This window comes from Spinacia oleracea, chromosome 5, assembly GCF_020520425.1.
Source record: "Spinacia oleracea cultivar Varoflay chromosome 5, BTI_SOV_V1, whole genome shotgun sequence".
In the NCBI taxonomy this organism is placed as follows: domain Eukaryota; kingdom Viridiplantae; phylum Streptophyta; class Magnoliopsida; order Caryophyllales; family Amaranthaceae; genus Spinacia; species Spinacia oleracea.
The window spans coordinates 88,672,785-88,699,652 of record NC_079491.1 but is presented as its reverse complement, the minus strand read 5'-3'; the positions used below and the strand labels follow the sequence as shown (position 1 = coordinate 88,699,652).

Genomic DNA, 26,868 nt, shown 5'->3' with positions numbered 1-26,868 from the left:
AAATAAAAATTTATAATAATTATAATATTCAAAATTAAAATCCAAGAAAAAAATTTAAATTATTAATTTTAAATTTAATTAAAATTATTTCCGAACTGAAAATTTCAAATTAAAATGAAACGCATCAATAGTTTGCCAGACGAGGCACTTGGGCTTGCGCCCAAGCCCCATCAAGCTACGAGGCCCATGCCCCGCGCCATTGATCGTAGCACACGACCCGCACAGCCATACGCACACACGCCCCATGCCACGCACACACGCAGCCTTGCGGGCTACGCTGCGCGCAGCTTCGCGTTGCGTCGTGGCTGCTGCCCCTGGGCGAGCTTCGTGCGTCGTGGCGCAGCACACTGCTACCCACACGCATCGTGCTCGTGCTGTGTGCCCATGCCCTTGCTCATCGCCTTGCACGCACGCCTAGGCGCAGGGCCTTGCGTGCCGCATAGCTCGTTGCTCGCTGCATTTGTACCGCACGGGCGACGAGCTCCCTTGCTCGTCGTCGCGTGCCGGCACTATACAACACCCCTTAAGGGTCACACGTAGCTTCCATTGCTTTGTGCGTGCAACATTTATGGGCGTTTTCATAAAAATTTAAAATTTTTAATTTAAAATTAATGACAAATTAATAAATCATATTAATTTCATAATTTTAGGGCGAAAAATCGAAAATTTATTAATCACTTAATTTCCGATTAACATGGATTAAAATCTAGGTCATTAAAATTTAAAATTTAACATAAATTAACAATTTTTATGGTGGATTTTAATCATGGATACCTAATTAAATTATTAATTAATTATGAAAAACAAATTAATTCTAAATTATTCGAATTTCAACAAATTAATCATAATTACAAATTAGGTTGTATAATTAACAAGTCTAGGCATTCAAATTTGTTAAACATATACTGTAGGTCAATCAAAAACTCAAGATTTATCAACAAGAATCGCAAATATTCAATTTAACACAAACTTTTGCGTTCGAAAAACTAAAACCTCCGACAAGTAATAGTTAGGCTTCGAATTTGGGAATTCTGGGTTCGGCCGAAAAATACTGTTTTTGTCAAAATTTTAGAATGCCTTTTACATGCGGAGTTGACACAAAAATTACTCGATTTGGATGAGTAACGAAGAAACTGCCGAAAAACTGCGTACATATAATTAAATAAACGCAATTTGCAATTAATCAATTACGAAAATTAATCACCCCTTTTAATTCTTTGCAAATTTGTAAAATTTAACCATGTCATGCAATTTAGATTATGTAAATAATAAGAGGCTCTTGATACCACTGTTAGGTTATGATACATATGACAAAACATAAATCATGCGGAAAACCTTAATGCCAGGAAATTTATTATTTACACATAATCATTTAGCATAATTCAGATGCATACACTTTGTAGCGTGCACTCCCTAGCTGCGCCCGAACCGAACAAGAACAAGTCTTTAGGACTCCAAGTGTCGTCCCTCCGTAGATAGTCCACAGCACGTCCGGATCCGCCTTAAGCTTGACCAACTAGAATCGCCCTTAAGGTTCTAAGAATTTTCGGCTTATAGGGCAAGTGTTTGTGGCTGATTTTTGCTTGAAAATCTTACCTTTGAATACTTGAATCTTACGTCAATAAATTTTTGACCCTAGGCACATATTTATAGAGTTATGGAAAAGGACTTAGAATCCTATTAGAATACCAATTTAGTTTAATTAGAATCCTGTTAGGACTCTTATTAAATAAAATCTATCTACTAGGATTAGGATTTAATCATGGAACAAATTCTAATAGCTTTAGGATTTGTATTGCACACAACCGTACACGAGCACGAACACGAGCACCACCCGCGCAAGCCTTGCGGCCCACGCGAGCTGCACTCGCTCGCAGCCCAAATGTTGCAGCCCATATTGCTCCGTGCGCGCCAAGGCCTTGCTGGGCCTGGCCTTGCGCTGGGTTTGGCGGGGCTTGGCTGTGTGTAATTGATGCGTGTGGTTTGCTGGGCGATGGTCCGGCTTCGTGCTGGGCCTTCGTCTGGCAGGCCTCGTCCGATGCTAATTCGTACGATACGCTTCCGATTAAATTCCCGATTCTGGAATTTATTTCCGATACGAACAATATTTAATATTTCCGATTCCGGAATAAATTTACGTTTCGAACAAATATTTAATATTTCCGTTTCCGGAATTATTTTCCGATTCCGATAATATTTCCGATTCTGACAATATTTCCGTTTCCGGTAATATTTCCGATTTCGGCAATATTTCCATTTCCGATAATATTTTCCGATACGTACCATGTTTCCGTTTCCGGCAACATCTACGACTTGGATAATATTTATATTTCCGATACGATCCATATTTCCGTTTCCGGCAATATCATCGTTTCCGGAGTATTCATTTACTTGCCTTTGACGATCTTAGCTCCCACTGAAACCAAGATCCGTCGATCCCGAATATCCATAGATGGAGTATTTAATGCCATTAATACTTGATCCGTTTACGTACTATTTGTGTGACCCTACGGGTCCAGTCAAGAGTAAGCTGTGGATTAATATCATTAATTCCACTTGAACTGAAGCGGCCTCTAGCTAGGCATTCAGCTCACTTGATCTCACTGAATTTATTAACTTGTTAATTAATACTGAACCGCATTTATTAGACTTATCATTAAATGCATACTTGGACCAAGGGCACTATTTCCTTCACTTGGTTGTTTAATATTTCAGCTGTTTCAGTCTTGGTGAGGTGGGGTGCCTCATCCATAGTATGACAGTCATGGAAAATCTCAAATCCGGGTTTTAGCAGGCCATTCTGAACAAAGGGTTCAGGGAGGTCGCAGCATGGGTGTTCTTCTCCTTCTCGGACAAACATACCGTTGAGGGTTCTTTGGCATGGGGGAAGAAGGGTGGTTTGTTTTGTCTTGGCTGGCTTAAGGCGTAGCCTAGACAAGTGGCAGCAATATCTTCCTCCGTTGGTGTATAGACTAGACCAAAGGGAGTAGTTTTGTTGGGTGGGGGATGGAACATGTTGTTCTTCTTCCTTATGCCCAATGGAGTTCCCAGGAAATAGCCTTGAGCTAGCAACATTTTAGGGATGACCCGGGACGCTCGCGGATCTAGAAATGCTAAATTGTAGTCCTCAATGACTTGGATGACTTCATCCACTTGAAAACCGTAAAGGTCTTTTGCAGCATCGGTCGTTCCGACCATAGTACAACTGACGTCAAGAGGAGGGGCGCGTATTTCCAGAATTACCCCGTTATGGTTAAGTTTAACCATCTGGTGTAAGGTAGAAGCCACACCTCCTAAGTCATGGAGCCAAGGGCGCCTTAAGAGGAGGTTGAAAATGGGCGTGATGTCAATTATCTGAAACTCCGTGGTGCGTGCCACAGGCCCGGTTTGTATTGTGAGGTTGATTTTTCCCAACGCGGGCCTTCGAGAGTTATCATAGGCTCGCACCCCTTGCGTGGAGGTTTGGAAGTCATTATTTCCTAGCCCCAAGCAATGGGCGGTTCGCAATGGGCAAACATTTACCGCCGAACCGTTATCTACGAGTGCTAGGGGGATGTTTTGTCCTTTGCATCCAACCACTAGATAAAGAGCCTTATTGTGGGCGCCTCCTTCTTTAGGTAAGTCTTTGTCAGTAAAAACTATTGCTTTTTCCTCAACATCTCTCGTGACGTGGCTAACCAACAAGTCAGGTGTGATGTCCGTAGGGACTGAGATGAGGTCAAGTGAGCGAATAAGTTTTTTGCGATGTTCCTTTGAAGTGCACATGAGATCCCAGATGGTAATCTCGGCTTTGGTTCTTTTTAGTTGCTTCAAGAGAGGATTTTCGATGACTTCTGCGACGGTGGTGTGACGCACGTTTTCAGGAGTATGTCTGACTGGGATGTCGTCCCCGGGAGGTGGGCGAATATCCTGTTGGTATACCCTTCCGGACCGAGTGAGATTGTCAACTTCGGGCTCTTGAGGGGTGGTGTCAATGGGAGAGTGCCCGGGCCAAGTTTCAGTAAAGAGGTCCTGGCCCGATATTTGGGACAGGTAGATATCTTCAGCATCATCTTCCCACACACCGCACACTTCTCTCTCGATTTGATCCATAGGGACCATGGCGAGTGGTGCACCTGTTAGGTTATGATACATATGATATTACATAAATCATGCGGAAACAACCATTAACCCAGGAATACATATTATTTACACATAATCATATAGCATAAATTAGATGCATACTCTTTGTTGCGTGCCCTCCCTAGCTGCGCCCGAACCGAGCAAGAACAAGTCTTTAGGACTCCAAGTGTCGTCCCTCCGTAGATAGTCCACAGCACGTCCGGATCCGCCTTAAGATTGACCAACTAGAATCGCCCTTAAGGTACTAGAATTTTCGGCACTTTTGAGCAAGATGTGTGACTGAATTTTTCTCTCAAAAACTCACTTTGAATACTTGAAAACTCGTTATAAATTGTGAACCCAGGCCACATATTTACAGGGGTATGGAAAGAGAATTGGAATCCTATTAGGATACGAATTAATTAAACTTAGAATCCTACAAGAACTCTAATTAATTAATTTATCAAATAGAATTAGGAATTTAATCATTAACCGAACTCTGCACGTTTTAGGAATCGTGCATGAACACAAACTCACACACACACACACGGCAGCCACGATGGGCCGCCCATGCGCGTGCGTGCGAGCAGCAGCCCACGCAGCGAGGCCCACGCAGCCGCGGCCTTGGCGCGCGCTGGGCCTGCCTTGCGGTAGGCCTGGGCGCTGCCTTGGCTGGGCTTGTGGCGCGCGTTTGGCTTGCTGGGCGATGGCCTGGCTTCGAGCTGGGCCCTCGTCCGGCAGGCCTCGTCCGATGCTTATTCGTACGATACGCTCCCGAATAAATTTCCGATTCCGGAATTCATTTCCGATACGAACAATATTTAACATTTCCGATTCCGGAATTAATTTCCGTTTCGAACAAATATTTAATATTTCCGTTTCCGGAATTATTTTCCGATTCCGATAATATTTCCGATTCTGACAATATTTCCGTTTCCGGCAATATTTCCGATTCTGGTAATATTTCTATTTCCGATAATATTTTCCGATACGTACCATGTTTCCGTTTCCGGCAACATCTACGACTTGGATAATATTTATATTTCCGATACGATCCATATTTCCGTTTCCGGCAATATCATCGTTTCCGGAGTATTCATTTCTTGCCTGTGACGATCTTAGCTCCCACTGAAACCAAGATCCGTCGATTCCGAATATTCATAGATGGAGTATTTAATGCCATTAAATACTTGATCCGTTTACGTACTATTTGTGTGACCCTACGGGTTCAGTCAAGAGTAAGCTGTGGATTAATATCATTAATTCCACTTGAACTGAAGCGGCCTCTAGCTAGGCATTCAGCTCACTTGATCTCACTGAATTATTAACTTGTTAATTAATACTGAACCGCATTTATTAGACTTAACATAGAATGCATACTTGGACCAAGGGCATTATTTCCTTCAGTCTCCCACTTGTCCTTAGGGACAAGTGTGCATTTCCTAATTCCTTTGTCGCTCGATGCTTGCTCTTGAACATAAGGTAAGAGTTGTCATCCTTATTATGTCCAGAGGTGTTCCTCGGTTTCAGAGTTCAACTGATCAAATAAACAGATAATCATAGCCTATGATTCATCCGAGCACGGCCATGCATTTCACAGTTTCTAGCTCTCCGAGTGGCCTTGTACAACTTTTAAGCATCTCATCCCGATTTATGGGAGGACAATCCCAATCTTGCGATCTTGAGATTAGACTTCGTTTGATAGGTGATTACCTGAGCGTTGCCTTTATAGCCTCCTTTTACGGTGCGACGGTTGGTCAACGTCAAAGCAACCAGTTCTCAAACAAGTAATCTCAAATCACTCAGGTATTGAGGATTTAGTGTCTAATAATTTAATGAAATTTACTTATGACAGATTTTCATCTCTTACAGTAAAGTTTCATAGGTCTTGTCCGATACTAGTCTTCCCAAAGTAAGTATCTATGCAAATGATTATGACATTGCCATGTCCACATAGTTCAAGAAACAGAACTACTAGTCATCTTGCATTCTAATCGTCTAACGTTTTCTATGCGTCCAATTTTATAGAAAACTCCGACCAGGGACCACTTTCAACCTTTGACATTCAAGTTCACTTGATAGACATTTCTTAGTCACAGGACTGGTCCTGACAGTCTATCTTGAATATATCGTCAAATTTGAAGGGACTCATCATTTAATACTAAACCAAGATTAAATGGAATATGAAAATACATTTCATATATGATAAATGTTCAACCCAAATGTTTTATAACCATGGGCCTCAAACCCATCTTCTAAAACAATTCATGGAATTCAAAGCTATGCTTGATTTCCAGTGCTACAACGTGAGTGTTGCTTCTCACTTGTTGCATAGGTTTAGTTATCATGCTTTGCCAATCTTAATATCCTTTTCATCGAATGTTCTTCGAGATATGATGATAAGATCTTTTCGAGTTTGTTTATTATGTGATCTAGTCTTTCTTACTTCGATGGTGGTTTTACTCATTTTGCAATGAAGAACCATCAAGTTAGCAGACGTTTTTCTTGCTTCAAGAGTGGTTCTAGGCATTTTTCAATGAAGAACCATCAAGCCAGCAGATAGGTGATCTACCCAAGTTCAGTGAAGAACTTTAAACAACCCTGTTTTATTGCTTCTTAGGCAATAATCACTTTTACTTCAACTGTATAGGTTGCTAGTGATGCTTTGTTTGGATTTACCTATCCAAGCAGTTCATAGATATGTGGAAGACTCTCCAACTATATCTTAGAACATAGAAATTATTATTTTAATTTCCCACGCAACAACTCATGGTCTCCAATCCATGTTGCCATTTCAAAACACGATGCTCTATAGCTCGTCCTTATCAATGGTTAACTCCAAAGGGTCTTGCTTGATCCTTTGCCAGTGTTTATGCGTGTAGCATCAATATCTAGCATATCTTTATTTCCTTGAGTCAAGAACTATTCCTATGTACCTTTTCAAGTACCATAAGTATTCTTGATCTCAATCTAGTTGATCTTTACTTAGATCAATAGAGATTGGTATATGTTCGTCATGGCTAAAGTCATACGATACGTTTTTGGCGATCCCCATATTATATCATACATGATAAATTCTTTTGCAGAATAATTCCCAATTGAATTCTATTCATGTAACTTTAGCTCATCTAGTTTCAGTAGATACTAAATCCAGCTAAATTCTTTGACATATAATATAGGTTTAAGAATCTTACTTAGATTCTTTGATGTTTAACTTAGTAAATGCTTATACATAGTTCAAACATCCTTTACTTAGATTTATTCATATGGGTCGAATATCTCCAATGGAGTCTTTCGTGTTTGATTTAGTAAATGCCATTACTTAATCCAAAACAATATCATAAGATCTTTGTAAATAGATCTTAATACCCAGTATGTACTAAGTTTCGCCATGGTCCATCATTGATGAATAATTTCAAATCTAAGTCATTAGCATTTGAATGTTATTTCACAATAGAGAGATATGTGTGTGATACACACAGGACCAATTAAGTTTTACGTACTCCCACTAAACTTCTTATATATCTATAAGAATCATGTATATTTTATGAAACTAAAATACTTATTAGCTTCACTAAAATACAATTCCAATTCCCAATTGCTTGCTTAAATCTGTACTTAGATTTTATAAACCAGCTTTTCTTTTCAAGCATTTATTTGGATCCACAAATCCTATGACATACCATGTACATAGTTTCTTCCAACATTTGACTGAGGAAGATGTTTTGTCATCCAATTGCCATATGTACCAATATGCAATCATTGCTTGAATTATAGACTTAAGCATTACGATTTTGCATGAGGTTTCAACACAATCCACATCGTGAATTTGCTTGTAACCTTTAGCAACTAATCTAGCTTTGTGTGTGAACACAATTTCATGTTTGATGGTTTTTATTCTTAAAACAAACTTTTGCAACCAATAGGTGTGAAACTATTCTTGCAAATCAACAAAATTTCAATTTTGTCATCAAAACATTGAATATGTTTTATGGCCTCTAACCATTTAAAACATTTGAGTCTAACCATTTTAGGGAATCTGGGTTTCGTCATAGCTTTCTTACAAGTCACAAACTCATTAATCTACATGATAATAGTTTGACTGCAAGTTGTAGGTTTCTTCACTATTTAATAGAAGAATCTCATAGTTTCATTGACCTGATCTCTATGTTTCTTCACTTTCTAATAGAAGAATCTCATAGTTTCAATGACTTGAATTCTATGCCTACTTGGGTATAGAACATCAAACAATAGAATATCAATAGCCACTTGAAAGTCCTTTGAATATTCTGTTCTCCTTGAAGCACTTGTAAAGTCTTCTAAGAGATGTCTATTCTTTAAAGCCACTTCTAAAGTCCTTAAAGAATAAGTTCGGATATTCTGAAGCACTTCGAAAAGCCTCCGGAATGTCCGTTTATGTTTGTTGTTCGCCTCGAAAACTTTCGAGGTCTATTTTCTCCCACTTGTCATTTTGGAAACGAATCTCCAAAAGGACATTATTTCGAGCAAACAAACATTATGTTCTCAAAAATTCGTTGTAGAAACAATACCCTTGTGTCTCATTTGAATAAATCACAATGAAACATATATCTATACTTGGGCCTTAGTTTGTTGAATAACAAACACTAAGCTCCCACTGAGTTTAGGAACTCTTTAGATATATTATGAAAAGATATTCTGAAATTACTTTTCAATAGCTTTGACGAATTTGGTTTAGTTTGGTGGTAGTTGAGCATTTTGTTTTAGAAATTATAGGAAAAGTCTTTATGATTCATCATTGATCGAATCAAGTACTAATTGACTTCGATCATTCCAACGTAGATATGCCATATCTTATGGAGCTAGATTGTGAAATTACAACACACAATCATTGATGATCATATTTGGTCTCAAGTAATCATTAACATGATCTAACCTAGATCTTTATGATTTCTTGCCAAGTGGATTTTATAATTCTGAATCTTTGAACTAGCCAAACAGATTCAACTTATATCACATTTGAGTAAATACACCTATATTCACTCAAATCCATGTGAAATAATAAAGTCATAAAACCTTTCTTTAGCTTTGAACTCTATCGTCTAGGCGTTCTAACAATAGTTCATATTCTTTGTTACTTTCAACAAGTAAGACTAGCTTGTCTTAAGTTGATCTAGAAATCAACCAACTTTCAAAAAGTCCATCAAAATAGAGCTTGTGAATGTTAACTTGTTGATGTGTTCTAAGTAACAATGCCAAAGATTAATGGAACTCAAATCAAGGGTTTGATTTGAACCTAGTAAAGTTCTTTAAAGAATTGTTTGTTTTAATCAAGCATATTGACTCAACCTGTAATTGACCATTTATTCAAATAAACAAACAAACATTGTTTTTGTTTTTCTTGAATGTGAGTCTTCCTGTGTTTGAAAACAGAAATTTAGGTATGCTGATTATGGAACAAAATAGCCATTAAGTTCCAGCCTTTGAAAGGACTTAAAACAAACTAGATGACCCTACAACTAATGTAGCATTGCCATGCTTCATTTCCCACTTGTAGGTCATTAGTGTATCCTAGCTTCCATTGTTTGAGTTATTACCGAAGTAAGAACCTCAAGCGGTATATGATACCAAGGAAGTTTGATTGCTAGGTCACTTCTCTTTAAACATAAACTTATAGGTAGAAACGGAATCGTAAATTCATTTGTTCCTCGTTTTCCTATTTCTTGTACCCTTTCTTATAGTCTTAAGAATTGAATTCTTTAGTGTTGACTTTTATACTTTGTTAGACATGTCCAATGTCACCCCAACAAGGTTCTTACCATTTATTTTATGTTGAATATTAAGTTTCAACTAGATGATCTTACCAGAAGCTTCTAAAGTTCTCTAAGCATCGATCTATTCGAATGTCTAGGGACTAGACTCATTCGAGAATTAAATGGACAAAGATATTAGGTTGTTTAACCATTGGTAAAGCTGAGCGTATTAAACTCAATGCTTTATGATCTCAAAACTACAGTGTATTTTGAATTCACAAGCACCAATTGGTTTGCCATTCAACTTTGATGTTCGAAAACAACCATAAAAGTCGCTATAAGAAACGTACATTTTAAATTGCTCACTATCTCTCATTTCCGTGAATCGTTCTTGGATTCACTACCAATCGAGGAAATTTACTGTTACCTTTCTAAAAGGATTTATTGCAGTGCAAGATATTTAATTATTAACAATAATTAAAACATACATTGAAGCATGCAAAGTCTAAACATTTATCATGAATAATAACTTGAAAATGAAAGCAATCATGCAATTTAAACAAGTCATTAGCATTTTATTCGAACTATGTGTTCCGGCAGGTGTGAATAAAATGATTCCAAGACCCTAAAACCATTGAAGAATTAAGCACAGTTTGTCGACTCAATTCTAAAACATTTTAGGTAAGCAAAAGCCTTTTGCTAATAGTCTAGAAACTACTCTTGGTTGATAGGTACGTCTAAGAACTTATTAGGTAAACCTATCGGTTTTGCCACGACATAAAATGACTCCTTACTTATATCGTTGAGTTTCACCAAAACTAACATGTACTCACAATTATTTGTGTACCTTGCCCCTTTAGGACCAATAAGTAACACCTCGCTGAGCGAAAACTATTACTAGATTGATGTAAAGGATATCCAAGCAAGTGTATATTTTGGCATGGCACCTTATAACTCAATTTTTAATTTTGGAACTTAAGGCTCTTACTATGTTGGTTAGATTTTAAGTGAACTAAAATCCTTAATCATGCAACATAATCAAGCCACAATCTTATGCATAATTAAGACTTATTTAAAGCAATAAATAACTTAAAGCATGCATAAGATAAATGTGATCTAGTATGGCCCGACTTCATCTTGAAGCTTTGACTTCAAAGTCCGTCTTGAAAATCTCCGTGGGAGGCACCATTTTCTTCAAATAGGATAAGCTATAACTAATTACAACTATTTGATGGTACGCAGACCATATTTGAATTGAAAAATAACTTTGGTACTTTAGACCAATTACATTCAAATTAATGGTACGCAGACCATATTTTCTATCCTATTTGGGCCATACTAGTCACTTCATAACCTGCAAAACAGTACATATACAATATATACCATTGACCCATTCATTATCATGAATGGCCCACATAGCTGGTTAGTAAAACACATTATGCATCACGTAAACATTTGCAGCAATTAATCAAGGGCACCAATAATCTACCAATTATTCAGTCCTTATTAATTCTAATCAAGTTGTTTTAACCTTAAGGATTTGTAGACCTAATCAAGAGTTTTATGACTAAAAGGGCTCCCACTTAAACCAATAAATTCATATGCTTTACTAATTTTAAACATAAAAATGTATTTCAAGTCTAACTGGAAACATACAAATTTAATTAAAATTTAAAGCTCATATAAATTTATATTTGAATCCAAAAAGTTTAATTTAATTTCAGTCGTTATTTAAATTAATTCATGATTTTAATTTTAGTAAAATAATTAGAATAAATAGAATTTATTATAATTACAATATTCAAAATTAAAATCCAAGAAAATAATTTAAATTATTAATTTTAAAATTAATTAAAATTACGTGAACTGAAATTTTCAAATTAAACATTCAAAACGATCTAATCGTAACGCAAACACCCTACGCATTGCACGCCCATGGGCCGCACGCACACAGCCATTGCTGGCCATGTGCGCGCAGCCCATGCACTCGTCGCATAGCTGGTGCATCTCCCATCGCAAGCCATCGCACGCTGTGGTGCTCGCTGCGCGCGCGCCAGCGCTCGTCGCACGCGAGCCATCGCTCGCAGTGCGCGCTCGCCAGCGCTCGCTGCGCGCGCTCCATAGCTCGCTGTGCGCGCGAGCCATTGCTCGCTGTGCGCGCGAGCCATCGCTCGTTGTGCGCGCGAGCCATCGCTCGTTGTGCGCGCGAGCCATTGCTCGCTGTGGGCGCGACATCGCTCGCTGGGCGCGCGAGCAACGCTGGGTCCAGCGCTCGTGGCACGCGAGCTTGCGCTCGCTGCGCGCGAGGCTGCGCGCTCTTGCGCGGGGCAGTGCGCGTCGTGGCGCAGCTCGCTTGCTGCCCACACGCGACTGCCTTGGCTTGCCTTTCGCCCATGCCCATTTGTTCATAGCTCGTGGCCCACGACACAAGGCAGGGCTGCTGCCTTGTGCTCGTGCACCATGCCTTGCTCATTGCATTCGTGCCGCACGGGCGACGAGCTCCCTTGCTCGTCGTCGCATGCCCGCACTATACAACACCCCTTAAGGGTAACACGAAGCGTCGATTGCTTTGTGCGTGCAAGTTATATGAACGAATCGCATAAAAATTTTAAATTTATATTTAAAATTAATGACAAATTAATAAATAATATTAATTTCATAATTTTAGGGCGAAAAATCGAAAATTTATTATTCAATTGATTTCCGATTGTTATGGATTCAAGTCTAGGTCATAAAAATTTAAAATTTATCATAAATTTACAATTTTTATGGTGGTTTTTAATCATAGGTTTCTAATTAAATTATAATTAATTATGAAAATCAAATTAATTCTAAATTATTCTAATTTTCAACAAATTAATCATAATTACAAATTAGATTGCATAATTAACAAGGCTAGGCATTCAAACTTGTTAAACATATACAGTAGGTCAATCAAAAATTCAAGATTTATCAACAAGAATCGCAAATATTTAATTTAACATCTTAAATTTACGAAATTTTGCATTCGAAAAACTAAAACTTTCGAAAAGTCATAGTTAGGCTTCAAAATTTTAGAATGCCTTTTACATGCGGAATTCACACAAAAATCACTCGATTTGGATGAGTAACGAAGAAACTACCGAAAAACTGCGTACGTATAATTAAATAAACGCAATTTGCAATTAATTAACAATTACGAAAATTAATCACCCCTTTTAATTCTTGCAAATTTGTAATATTTAACCATGTTCATGCAATTTAGATTATGAAAATAATAAGGGGCTCGTGATACCACTGTTAGGTTATGATACATATGATATTACATAAATCATGCGGAAACAACCATTAACCCAGGAATACATATTATTTACACATAATCATATAGCATAAATTAGATGCATACTCTTTGTTGCGTGCCCTCCCTAGCTGCACCCGAACCGAGCAAGAACAAGTCTTTAGGACTCCAAGTGTCGTCCCTCCGTAGATAGTCCACAGCACGTCCGGATCCGCCTTAAGATTGACCAACTAGAATCGCCCTTAAGGTACTAGAATTTTCGGCACTTTTGAGCAAGATGTGTGACTGAATTTTTCTCTCAAAAACTCACTTTGAATACTTGAAAACTCGTTATAAATTGTGAAACCAGGCCACATATTTATAGGGGTATGGAAAGAGAATTGGAATCCTATTAGGATACGAATTAATTAAACTTAGAATCCTACAAGAACTCTAATTAATTAATTTATCAAATAGAATTAGGAATTTAATCATTAACCGAACTCTGCACGTTTTAGGAATCGTATATGAACACAAACTCTCACACACACACACGGCAGCCACGATGGGCCGCCCATGCGCGTGCGTGCGAGCAGCAGCCCACGCAGCGAGGCCCACGCAGCCGCGGCCTTGGCGCGCGCTGGGCCTGCCTTGCGGTAGGCCTGGGCGCTGCCTTGGCTGGGCTTGTGGCGCGCGTTTGGCTTGCTGGGCGATGGCCTGGCTTCGAGCTGGGCCCTCGTCCGGCAGGCCTCGTCCGATGCTTATTCGTACGATACGCTTCCGATTAAATTTCCCATTCCGGAATTCATTTCCGATACGAACAATATTTAACATTTCCGATTCCGGAATTAATTTCCGTTTCGAAAAAATATTTAATATTTCCGTTTCCGGAATTATTTTCCGATTCCGATAATATTTCCGATTCTGACAATATTTCCGTTTCCGGCAATATTTCCGATTCTGGTAATATTTTTATTTCCGATAATATTTTCCGATACGTACCATGTTTCCGTTTCCGGCAACATCTACGACTTGGATAATATTTATATTTCCGATACGATCCATATTTCCGTTTCCGGCAATATCATCGTTTCCGGAGTATTCATTTCTTGCCTGTGACGATCTTAGCTCCCACTGAAACCAAGATCCGTCGATTCCGAATATTCATAGATGGAGTATTTAATGCCATTAAATACTTGATCCGTTTACGTACTATTTGTGTGACCCTACGGGTTCAGTCAAGAGTAAGCTGTGGATTAATATCATTAATTCCACTTGAACTGAAGCGGCCTCTAGCTAGGCATTCAGCTCACTTGATCTCACTGAATTATTAACTTGTTAATTAATACTGAACCGCATTTATTAGACTTAACATAGAATGCATACTTGGACCAAGGGCATTATTTCCTTCAGCACCTTGGGGCGTAATATACACCGTAGGGTCAAAGTTCATATTTTCCAGTTGATCGAGAGAGATGTGACAAGAGCCGAGTGGGCTCTTGTTGTTGTTGGGTTTGCGAACGTTAGGGAGGGGTATTATTTCATCCTCTATCATATCCTGGATCGTGTTTTTTAGATTCCAGCAGTTTTCAGTATCATGCCCATTTCCTTGATGGAACTCGCAGCGGGCGCCCTCGACCCAGTATTTATTTTTGAATGGAGGGTCGGGTGTGGGGCCTATGGGCCTTAGTTTTCCTTGTTTGGTTAGTCTTTGGAAGACTTGTACTAGAGTCGACCCGAGTGGGGCAAACTTTCGGTCTCGGGTCCACCTTTCGGGGCTCCTTCGGGTTGGGGTTTCTTCTACGGCGTGGACCTCTTGGGCTTGAGGCGTGTGGCCCCTGTTGTAGGTATTACTTTTGTATGCAGGCTTGCTTTGTACTGTTTTTGTGAGGTCATCCTCGATCTTTATTCCTACATCGTAAACCCTCTTGAAGGTATCAAGGCCCAAGTATCTAAGATGTTGTTTATAAGCTGGGTCTAGGTTGTCAATGAATTTTTAGACCAATTCAGTTTAAGGAGGCCTATTGATTAGTTGGGCCTCTTGGTCCCTCCATCTAGCAAAGTAGGTCGTGAAACCTTCATTTTTCTTTTGGAAGAGGACTTCTAGGTCGCGCATGGTGACTTGAAAATCCATGTTCGACGAGTATTGCTTGATGAATACATTGACAAAGTCCTCCCAAGTGGGGAAGAGCTTAGGGTCCTGGTGGTAGTACTATTTGAGTGGCACAGGTTCCAAGGACAAAGGAAGGGCAGGCAGATACATGGACTTGTCCACACCTTTCAAGTTCATGGCATTCACAAAGCTCAAGAGATGATCACGGGGATTGTCCGTGGCTTTGAACATCGGTAAGTCGGATGAACTAAACTTTTCCGGTAGTTTGCCGGGAAAAGGTTCAGGATCGAGGGAGAAATACTTGCTCCCCATAGTTTGCTGCAGAACCATTTTTTCGATCTTCTTCTCGTTATCGAGGTCATGTTTGGCTTGCGCAGCCGCTAAGGATTCGTTTTCCATTTTCAGTTGATTCATAAGTAGGGTCATTTGGGCCATTTGGTCCCGCAGCTCTTCTATGGACATGTTTGAGGGTCCGAATCGAGGTTGGGGAATCGGAGATCCTTAAAAGGGGGAGTGACGGATGGAGCTTGGAGTTGCTAAACCTTGTGTTGGTGATGTATCTTCGAGACGTACTAACCTTTAATTTTCAGATCGACGCCAAGTGGCAGAACTAGCCCTATGCATAAGACAAGCTAAAGTTTAGGCCCAAAGTTAAGCATTACTTAGTCTAGACTTTTGACTCTTCCTATCGGTTTTCTATTCTCACTCTTGTTGGTATATTTTGGCTTTTCTTTTGGCCATTCTTTAGATTTTCGAAACACTTGCCCGCGTGACATTCAAAGTTATATTAATTGGCATGCTTGGTTTTGGTGCCGAACATTGTCGTCATAGGAGGCCTAATGACGACGCAAGGAGTTATTTATTTTGTAAGTCGTTTTTAGAATTGAGTGCCTTTTCCGTACGCCCTCGTAGAAAATTTGTTATGAATTTTTTATTGCTTCGTATATTTTGTGCGCGGGCACCGAGGCTGCGGTGCATGACCAAGAGGCCAGGCAGCAACTTCAGCGCCCAGCAGAGGGCGTGAAAATGTTTGGCGCCAAGCCAGGGGCGCTGAAAATGCGTCCCTGCCTGGTACTCGTATTCTGTTCGCGTATATTTTTTTTCGTACATGCGACTTAATTTTGCGTGCTTGCCTAATAACGTCCTTTACGCGTTGTGCAGCGTTGTGGGATCCGTTACGGGCCATCCTATGTTTCGCTTATTTTTGTGGCGATCGCCCGGGGTTGAGGAACACGTATTTTGGTATAACTCTTTGGCCAATCGGTGTTTTATGAATGTTTGGGCAATTTTTAGGGTCGTTGGTTTTCTAGCTTTACTTGTCACACACAATCACAACATAATCACGTAATTCGCTACACATAACTAACATTACAACATGAAGCAAAATAATATGTCACGTAGTTTATGATAGGCTTCTATGGGTAATATTTGCGCCTGGCTTGGTACCGCTTCTATTGTAGATCCAACATATGCCCTGGTCGAGGTAGTGCATTCAACAGACGAATTTCGTCCCAAGAGGCCAATCACGATGTAAGCCAAGGGGGCATGCACCAATGAGAGGGACCTTAGTGGGCGAGCGATTGGGTTTGGGACGGGTGTACTACTAGCGAAAAGTGCCGAGTGGACAACATTCGAAGCGTATGCACCCCCATTGTCGATGGGTATCCTTAGTCCCAACTCCCGAGATGAAACATGCCAAGGGAGCCGAGATTCATTATGCGGTTCTGTCCGTTCGCATTAATATGCTGATTTTCAGGTCGTCCCAACTTGATAAGGAAATAAACGTGGAGTAGGATCGTTTCACCCTTCGGCTATTTTGATTACCTACGAGCACGAGTATTTCATTAACGTTCCCAAGTGGAGTCGCCACTGTGAGGGGGTCGAAAAAGCACGAGGCTAATGCATGACCTCGTCCCTCGTGGGCGTGACGTTGTCAGATCAAGTGTAGTTAGATTTCCTGTGAGTTTACACCCAATCGACTAGTAATATAGGAGTCGCCATTCAGTTTTTAACGACAATGAGAAAAACTGACAAAACCCGGTTATCGTGACATAAAGGGAGTGCAATTATGTTCGACCATGACGGCCATAGGTTCCCTTGTGATCCCTGGTGCGGGGATCGCTCAACGTACACCCGCATGGTAGAGATTGAGAGTTCGGGGGACTGTAACTACCGAGAGGAGTGCTCATCGATAACTCCAGAGGCAGGTTATCCTTACTAGCTCAGCATAAATAATTGAAGGGACATGCGTTAAACTATTAAACTATTCTGAATTGCTTTTAGCAATATGCAACACATAATACTAAATCGATCGTGATTATCTTATTTAGATTGATTTAAGGTACCTAGCATGATAATTCAATTGTCCAAGGTATTATCTTTATTAGGCTTGATAGATCCATCAAATTAATAGTTTAACAATTTTATAAAAGGGTGATGAAAGCGATTAAATCATATGAAGGGACACATTACGACGCACCCTTGAGAGGTGCGTCACGGTTCTCAGAAAACTAACCACTTGGCTTTGCTATTTCTCCTTTTATTTAACGAATCTCGGGTTTCTGAGCAGTGTTCCAGTATTTAGGCTTAATTCATCAGCTACAAGGGACATGATACGTTCTGTTCGACTTTTGGGTCGATTGCGACAGAACGCGGGATCAATTTCGCAGCGTGAGGCTTAGGCTTAGGGTTGGACTCAATACTCAGATCTTTAGAATTGTGTGTCCTCTTCACGTCGGTTTATAGGCTATATTTATAGGAAAAGAGTTTGTGAAAATATAGATCTTTAGAATACGAATCCAAAAAGAATTCGGAGACGACACGGCCCCAGGTATTTTCAGAGCCCAGGGCTGGGCGCCGAAGATTTCGGCGCCCAGACCTAGGCGTTGAAAATAGGATCTGGGCCGAGCTTTTTGTCAGATTTGGACTCTTAAACACGGAGCTTCGAGACTTATCCGAGTTTCTTAGTGCGTATCAACTTATGACGGAATGCGTCTGGTCCCGTTACGAACTCTAGGTTCGTTAGGAATTTAATTAATACGTAACTCTTGTTTTCGAATTATAACAGGAATAGAATTCCTTTTGCCAATTCTATCTCTTTTAGGACTTATGTTGGCAACACCTAATTCTGACAGATTTCTATCTTTTATGACTTTGCCACTTTTAACAACTACTTCTTACGGCAATTACCATTTTTAGCAGGTTTCTATAAATAGCAGTTTTGGATGAAATGAAAGGGCGATTGAGATTCGTTATTTTACAGGAGATGCGTTGCCAAATGGAGATTTATGTTCTCATCATCGAACCTTCCCTTTCGGGAATGGGGACAAAAGTAGGCGTCTACACACGCGTCCAAGATAGTAGAAGATGAGCTCATGCATTAGCGCCGACACAATGAACGTCGCCATCACCGCCGGAAGCGGGGCCGCCCCACGGCCTATGACTCTGGAGGAAATTTTCAGTGTGGGGAGGTCCACCGTAGGCCTAAGAATGCTGGTTACCATGAGATTCCATCTTTTTCCCCAGAAATCTTGGAGAGATGTTGATAAAAGGGGTTCATTGAATTGGGGTTCTAATTCTAAGCCTAGGAAAAAATTTGCTGATTTCGCAACAATTGCTAGGATTATTTCTAGTGTAAAATAAATGTGGAAAAAATAAATTAACCATAGAATTTTTGGATGAATTTGAACAATTTGATCCCTGTAATCATAAATTTTTATCATTAAAGCTAAAAGAACAAATTTTGTAAGGTAATTCCCAGGTGAAATTTGGGATTTTAGAGGAGATGGGTATGATTTATTTTGTGATCTTTGATATGGGTTTTGTTCATTTTGTGAAATTTGGGATCTTTTAGGAGATGGGTATGAATAATTTTGTGATTTCTGATCTGGGTTTTGTTCATTTTGTGATTTTTGAGGAAAAGGGTATGAATTGTTTTGTGATTTTTGATCTGGGTCTTGGTTAATTTGTGTCTTTGGTGTGCTTTTGGGAGGTTGGATTTTGATGGGTAAGCAAGAAACAGCTATGAAAAGAGGATATGGAATGGGATGATCAAAGCAAAGAGGAGGTTTACCAAATGCAAAAAGCAAGAGTTTGAAATTAGCAAGCCAAGCAATGAAGAATGCAGTAAAGCCACAAAAATGAATAGAAGTGAGATTTAGTGGCAAAATTAGGAAGAATGAGATTACTGGAAGTATTGGTACTAATCTTGTGAAACCCTTTGGAGTAATCTTGCCTATAACATAACAATAAATCAATGACACAAATATTGATAACCATACCTTTCCTAAGTTTTTCAACTCATCTTGTGTTAACTCAACTGCCATTGCTTCCAAAACTGTTGTGTCTGATTGATTTAGGTATCTGCCGGATTACTGTTGTTGTTGTCGTCGTCGTAGTATCCCGTTTTTTTGCTTATCGGATCGATTTTGCTCCTCTTTAAGATTTTAGAAATATTAATTATCAATGGAGTTGACAAATTTTATGGTTGGTTTTTGATCATCTAGAACTTTAGACTAAAGAGTCAAAGAGACCCAAGGGCTTAGCCAAAGTGGTTTAGAAGGTGCTAGGAAATAGAATAACAACCACATTTTATCTACTTTAGCAAAAAGCTAAATGGCGTTCTTCAATTGTCAATTGTCAATTGTCAATTGTGTTTTCTTAATGTTGTTTTTTTGACTTGAACCAGGACAGAGCATTAAAAGTTACTTGGGTTGTTTTCTTTTGTGGTTTGACGTGGGAATTGTCTGGCCAAGGTGAATTTGTTGCATCGACAAATTAATAGTCCTACTATATTAATTTTGTACACTATTTATGGATCACATGATGTCGTATTACAGGTGTAATTTTTTAAGTAGCAAATTAATACAATCCTAAATCCCACAATGTAATCATATTTTTAATACTAGCAATCAGCTTTATTCTGGCCTACAATTATAGACCATATACATGCACCCGGGTGCACAGTACACCCTCTCATATTTTCTCCTTACAAATAAGGAGAAAATGTGGTAGGGATCACCAAAGAGCATAAAAATATCCATGGGTGCACGGTGCACCTAATAATTTTCATTACAATTCGGCTTTTGATTGTGATCGTATCATGAACTATTAATTTTACTAAAGATTTTGATATCATGTGAAAGAAAATAACAATAATGAAGAGATAGTAATTTAATTCTTCAACTTCACATTAGATGTAAAGCTTTCCGTCTCCTTTTCTTATGGCATTAGAAACTAAAAGAGATGAGAATAACTCGTTACAAAAGAAGGTTGGGCTACCTTTGCCTCGTGTTCTTGGAGTTTCAAGAATGATACACATACATTTTTCGAGAAATGTTGTGGTAGAACACTCACAAACCAAGAATCATCCCATAAACATTGTGAAAGGGGTTAAAAATCTCGACAACATACGACTTTTTCCATTATCACTGAACTACTCCTTAGAGGGCAGGGGCCAAAATGTTCTAGGATGAGCAATAGAAACTTGACTCTTCCCTTTGAAAGCTCTTCGTACAATGGTGAAGAAATGAAGATCGAAACCTACGTACAACCATTTGAGAACGGATAATAAATTATACAGGATTACAACTGCTGCACTTTAAAATGTTGCAACTACCTTTTCTCTATTTCTGGAAGTGTATCTTGCAAGCACGGAATTGATTGAAGTATAACATCCTATGTACAACCAAATTAAACAGCAAAACTTGATGGCAACATTTCCAAGTTTGACAGATGGCGACTTTGTTATCCACCGGGTTTTCAATGTTGGTCTTGTAGCTCATACACTTGAATGTAGGCTTCGGAAAGAGCAACCATCTGGGGAAGTTTCTCCGAAACATGCAAGTCCTGCACCTCATACCTGCACAGAACCGAATAGGAACTGATATGAGCCGGAAAGCGCAAGACTATTTTAACAGTTCGAATGATATTAGCAAAATAAGCAAAAGAAACAAATACTCCCTCAACCTGGAAAGAATTGTAAATAGTAACATATGCAGAAATGCTGTTTTGAGATATCCAAGAAAATGTCACATTTCTAGAGGAAAGATATGACTCAAGTACCAAATATACCCTCATGGGAATGAGCAATTATTATAGAGGTTATTTGACTTATTTCAGTAAGAGCATGGTGAATCCTTGATTATATTATTTCTAGAACAAAGCCACTAAAGGAGTATATAGTTCCTTTTTTTGACATCAGGAGTATATAGTTCCTTTTTTTTTTTTTTTTTTTTTTTTGTACATCAGGAGTATATAGTTTTCCAAAAGAAAGAAAACATTAAAATGTTAAGAGGCACCAAGTTAATTCAAAAAAATTACCATTGTTCCTCTTACTTCCTTTGAACGAAGACTCTGTACGGCCCTTCACTGGGCTTGCCATCATGGACAATATTTGAGATTAAATCGTATTTTGAACGTGATTTTTCATCATCTTCTGGTATGGGCAAAGGGATATAATCCTTCAGCTCGAGATTTTTCACAGGAAAATTAACTGGCAAGAAACATTTGTGACGTTAAATTAGGGAAATGAGACATAAAAATAACTTAATAAGAGAAGTGGAAACTGGAAACTGGAAAGGCACAATGTGTTGCAAGTATACACCTGATTTACACATTGGATACGGGATGGGCATGTTCTGAGTAATAACAACCTTCTAAAAACATGCCTACCTAATCTAATACCTATAAGTCCATAGTAGATTTCGAGTAGCTGAATAATGGAAAGTGTTCCATAAAAAAGGCAATTGAACTTTAGCAAGCAGAAGGACTAACCGACACAATAAAGCATATCTGTATCAATTAACAAAAGTACAGCTCAAGTATAAGGTTGGCAAAATACTGCTTCAGTCCAACACAAGATAAGTTGCACTAAAAGGAAGATAGAGAAGAAAATTAGAAAAACCCACTTTGTGATGACACAAACTAGTCCCATCACGAGCACAAAAATAATAGCACGAAGCATAATACTTACCAAGGGTGGGATTCTTCTCAACAAAGAAGTTTTTCTTCGTGAAACGCTGCATGTGCATAATAATGTAAGGTGGCAGTTTGGTTACACGATATCGCATCCTAGCTATTTGAGGACGCACGACTTCTGTTATGGTCTCCCCGTCAAACTTCTTCATTATGTTGAAAAGTGGAACCTAAGAAGAACGCAGATGGGCCAAATCCATCAGTTACCAAGAAAAATAAAGCGAAAAAGATGAACACATTAATATAAATGGTGAAGCCAAAAGACATACATGACAGATGCCTAACTAGGAAAGAAAGCCCCAGTATTTTTACAGAAATTTAACGTTCTATTTTTTGACAAATCAAGATACACATACTGAAGACCAACTTCAAATTATCTGTAGATCATGATTTGTGCCTAGATACAAATCAGTAGTGAGGATATAGCCTGCTTCACAGGAGGGCATAGCTACAACTGCTAGAAAAGCCATAATTTTCCACCCACCAAATAGTCTGCTAGCACATTCAATGTTCCAAGTGTGAATGTGTGACCATTATAGAAACATCTAACCAGGGAAACTCCCTCCCAAATTATCATTTATTCAAAGTTAAGACCTTAATATTCAACCAAGCCTCCCGATTCTGCGACCAAGAATCAAATGGATGAGCATAATGGGAAATGTGCTATGGGAAACAAAGGTATTCTTTGCCTTACATCTCATGCTTTCTCTCTTCTGAAGCTGCTGCTATAGCAACCCCAGAAGAATCGAATGACACAATCTAGGGAATACTAATTCAGGAAAAGTGGCAGAGGACAGTACCGCTTATACAGGCAGTGATGAAACATTGTACCTCGACATTGAGGTTCCTCTTTTAGTTAATAGGGCACAAATGATGTTTGACTTTGACTCTTTTCAAAAAAGTAATGCCCTTTTACCAGACAATGCAAAACAGTTGAAAGAACAGGTCCTAATGTACACAAAGGTATTGTTCAGAGGAAGACAAATATATAAAATTATACTCATTGCAACATGCTACTACTAACCCACCCACTTCCGGTCATCCAAAAGCCTAAATACAGCTCTACTACCTCAACAGTCAACATGTGAATAAAATGAAATGAAAAGCAACACACACTCAGAATCCAAAAACCTTTCAACAATCTGAAACCGTGAGAGCAATCAAGCATTAGATACCTGAGGGATAATATTTTTTTCCATCACGTCTTTAAACAGTGGCGGAGGCGGCAAATCAAGGGGTAACATTAGAAATGGCATTTTGGAAGTTTCTCTGACAACATTAGGGTTTTGGATCCACCATTCTGATCATCCCCGCTTTCTCTTCTCTCAATAGCTTTACTCTGCATTTTACAACCTCCAGTTCTCCCTGTTTTGTTAGTCAAGTTAGATACGAGTGGTAACATGTAATGATACCAAAAAAGTAAATAGATGGAGACATTACCTAGAAGCACTGATGAATGATACTCGTGTTTTTCTTTTTGAGTGCTTTGTGAAGGGTACGAAGGAGCCATGTCAGGAAAACAAGTGGGTCAGATTGAGCACCTATTTTAAACTCTTTGTTACTCGCTTTCATCACAGCCTGCAAAAATTCATGGGGGCTCACCTGGAATGACAAAATCAAATTTTAACACACTGTATTGGCTAGTGAATATTTATTACATTCGCAACTGAAGAAAAACATAACCATGTTTATACCTGCCCCTTAAAATTTCTTGCATGCCAGATTTTACGAGTGAGATCCCCAAAACAATGAACCAGGGGAGCTTTACAGTGTTGGTAGTTCTCTGGGATCAGGAAAAAGTTCCTCAAGGGTGTAACTCGCATAAGTGCTTGAATTGTAACATTCAAAAAATCAGTCTCCTTGATGTTATTAAGTCCTACCTGAAAACAGAATAATTTCAAATGGTCATCTAATCTGATGCAACACGGCATGGAAAACTTTAATATTTATTCTTAACAGATAGATGAGGAGGTCTATCGAGTCAGTCAAGACAGAGGTAATACCAGTCCTGGGAGATAATCAGAGCCATCAAGAGCTCTTGCCCACAACTTGCTTCTATCTAGCTGTTCAACTTTTTCCCTGGAAAACCTGCATACAAGAAAGATCAGCCAAAAATAGTTATCTTCTATGCAACACATCTTCGAAAAGATCATAACTCTAGGAACTATAGACATGTAACCATAACAGGTAGCAGAATACAGGTTAGGACATACAACAATATGACGTACATATATGTAGACTTTAATTTGATATGACTTATACGAATAACCAACGTGCCGAAAGAGAAGAAAAAATGAAACAAACCTGGGATTTAGAACATGACGGATGGGTCATTGATCTCATATCCATCAGGAAGGCAAAAAACCTTCTCAGTCTTTAAATTTATGAAGATATGATGTCCCGCCTCCAGGCTATGAGTATATGCATGAGACTTGGGGTCCCTTCCTTGGTAATACTTACCACACACTAAACATGCATATACATTCAAGTTCGGTAACGAGATTGAGCAAAACTTCTCAAAATCAAAATCTAAAGCCTGCAAGAAAGAAATTTACTAGATCAGACTCCCGTAAAAAAAATGATACACCAAAAAGTGGATTAAAGTATAAATAGTTAATTCCGGATTTCCCACAATGCTAAAAAAATCAAGGTCTTCGGATGAACAAATTATCACAATATCTCAACACAAACTGTTCAACTAACATTTCAATTCATCAAGAGAACAACCCCAACATATGGAGTTATAAATAAAATTCTTCAAATAGTTTACAACAAATCAACAGTACTCTACCTCCCTCTTCCACTACCAATATCTCAGCAACACATACTCCAATGTAATGAATCAAGTTTAAGGGAAGGGCATAATAGGTGTAAGTAATATTAGGTAAAAGACAAATCAGGTAGTGTAGTAGAATAGTTATAAGTAAGGGCACGTTAGGTTATGAGAGGGATGTTGAGAAATTATTAAGGCTTAGACTTTAGAGTGGTGACCTCAAGTCACTATATCGGGAGATTGGTGGCCTCAAGTCACTAATTTTGTATCCCATTTTGTATTCATCATCTATCAAACAAATTAATATTTTTTCTGCCATTATTTTTCTACTAAAAAATTATCAGTTCTTTACATCCATCTGTCATTAATTATCACATTGTTTTAACTCCTCGTAATTATGAACATGACACGATTTCACAAAAAAGACCCTTATAATTGTCGCCCATTCTTACTCTCTCAACATCAATCAACTTAAGTAAGGGTACGCCATTACCATTTTTGGGATAACTTTTCTCAGATGTCTAAAATTAGTACATGTCGCTGATGTGAGTAATATAACTATACTTTTGTTGACAGATGGAGTACATATAAGTATCACAAAGCCATCCTAACATCAAAATTCTAACAAATTATGATCCATATCTTTTGCAAACTCCATGGAGAAGTTCAAACAACATTCGGGTATATTGGTATAACAAAGCAGAACCCCAATCCCTAGCAATCCCAATACCCAGCACAGATCTCCGAATCAACACCTCCTTACCCAAACTTATGTATGCTTATCATTATCCTACATAAGCACCTAAATCAGAAACGTATCTTTCTGGATCCGTCCCGTCTTCTAATATCGTAGGCAATTACAAATTTTCAACTACCAATTTATTCAAGAATCAAGGTATCCGACATTATAACTCCTTACTACAGATTCCAATAAACAAGTACTAGTATCAGAAAATAAAAGCTTCAAACAACCAATAAACAAAAATCTGAATTGAATTCGAGTACCTGTCTGTTAACAGTATCAAGGTAAGGGCAATCCCTCCTGACCTCCACGGCCCTATTGCGCTTTGCTTGATGAAACCCGAAATCCTCCTCATCTTCATAATCCTCATCATTACCACCAACAACCTCATTCACACTGCCATTAACCACTGCTTCTTCCTTGCTGTTCACCTTATCATCACGCCTTCGAATTGCCTTCCTCCTCCTCTCCTCCTCATCGTCCTCGTTGTATGAAGCTAGTGGAAGAAGCGGGTTCTCGAAAGCATGCATTTTCGGCGAGTCCACCTCTTCTTCTTCCACCTTCTGCCTCTTCACCTCGCTATCCGTCTGCTCATCTCTCTCTCTCTTACTTCCCATTGTTACTTCTCAATACCGAGTCCTGAAATCACTGATTATTAGGGTAATCTGCCAACCTAAAGGACCATTTACACACCCAAAAATAAGCTTCATAGAACCCTAAATCTTCCACAATTCCACACATTCAGTAAAATAAAATTTGAAAAAACCTTAGAAATGTTCGGATTAACATTACCAAAAATCAAATAAAACCCTAGGAAAATCGATTTTTAATTAGAGGACAAAGAAAGGACTACAAGAGCTTCGAAGTGCTGGGAAATACCTGAAAATGTGAGGAAAGCTTTTCAGTTGTGCTCCGATACGGACTGTTTGAAAGTGAACAGAGAGGTAACTGGATTTGGGATTCTAATATTAGTTTGGGGCTTGGGTTGTTGATTTATTTGCTAATCAATATACTAAAACCCAAATCATGTATTAGTCTTTGGTCCAATAAGTGGTTCAACCCATAAGGGCCATAACCCAAGGGTCCATAACGCTCTTAAGCCCCAATAGATGGCCCATAATAATCGAGAAAAGTCGATCGGTCGAATTAGGTATGTTTGTGGTTGTAAGAGATGTC

The 26,868-nt window shown here is 38.9% G+C and overlaps 1 protein-coding gene and 1 pseudogene across 2 annotated transcripts; both read right to left on the bottom strand.

Annotated features, from left to right (window-relative positions):
- Positions 1 to 912: 912 nt before the first annotated feature.
- Positions 913 to 19,734, bottom strand: LOC130461917 (uncharacterized). 2 transcript variants are annotated; one of them, XR_008921945.1, is made up of 2 exons: positions 14,506 to 19,734; positions 913 to 4,115 (listed from the first exon to the last, which is right to left on the bottom strand). XR_008921945.1 is itself a non-coding variant. In XM_056830218.1 (2 exons), exons 1-2 carry the CDS (start codon positions 14,642 to 14,644, stop codon positions 2,788 to 2,790), a joined length of 1,467 nt encoding a protein of 488 aa, XP_056686196.1. In that variant the 5' UTR covers positions 14,645 to 18,492; the 3' UTR covers positions 913 to 2,787. The 2 variants fall into 2 exon arrangements, 1 of the variants encoding a protein (XP_056686196.1); XM_056830218.1 differs by having other exon boundaries at positions 14,506 to 18,492.
- A 593-nt stretch (positions 19,735 to 20,327) lies between these two features.
- Positions 20,328 to 26,565, bottom strand: LOC110790849 (uncharacterized; annotated as a pseudogene).
- Between the last annotated feature and the right edge of the window lie 303 nt (positions 26,566 to 26,868).

What these genes read in the sequence shown, in the direction of transcription:
- LOC130461917 (XM_056830218.1), bottom strand. Translation starts at nt 14,644, where the DNA reads ATGATAGAGGATGAAATAATACCCCTCCCTAACGTTCGCAAACCCAAC. An exon ending in GGTGTATATTACGCCCCAAG is followed by an intron (nt 4,116 to 14,505) that starts GTGCTGAAGGAA and finishes ATAACCTAACAG; the next exon opens with GTGCACCACTCGCCATGGTC.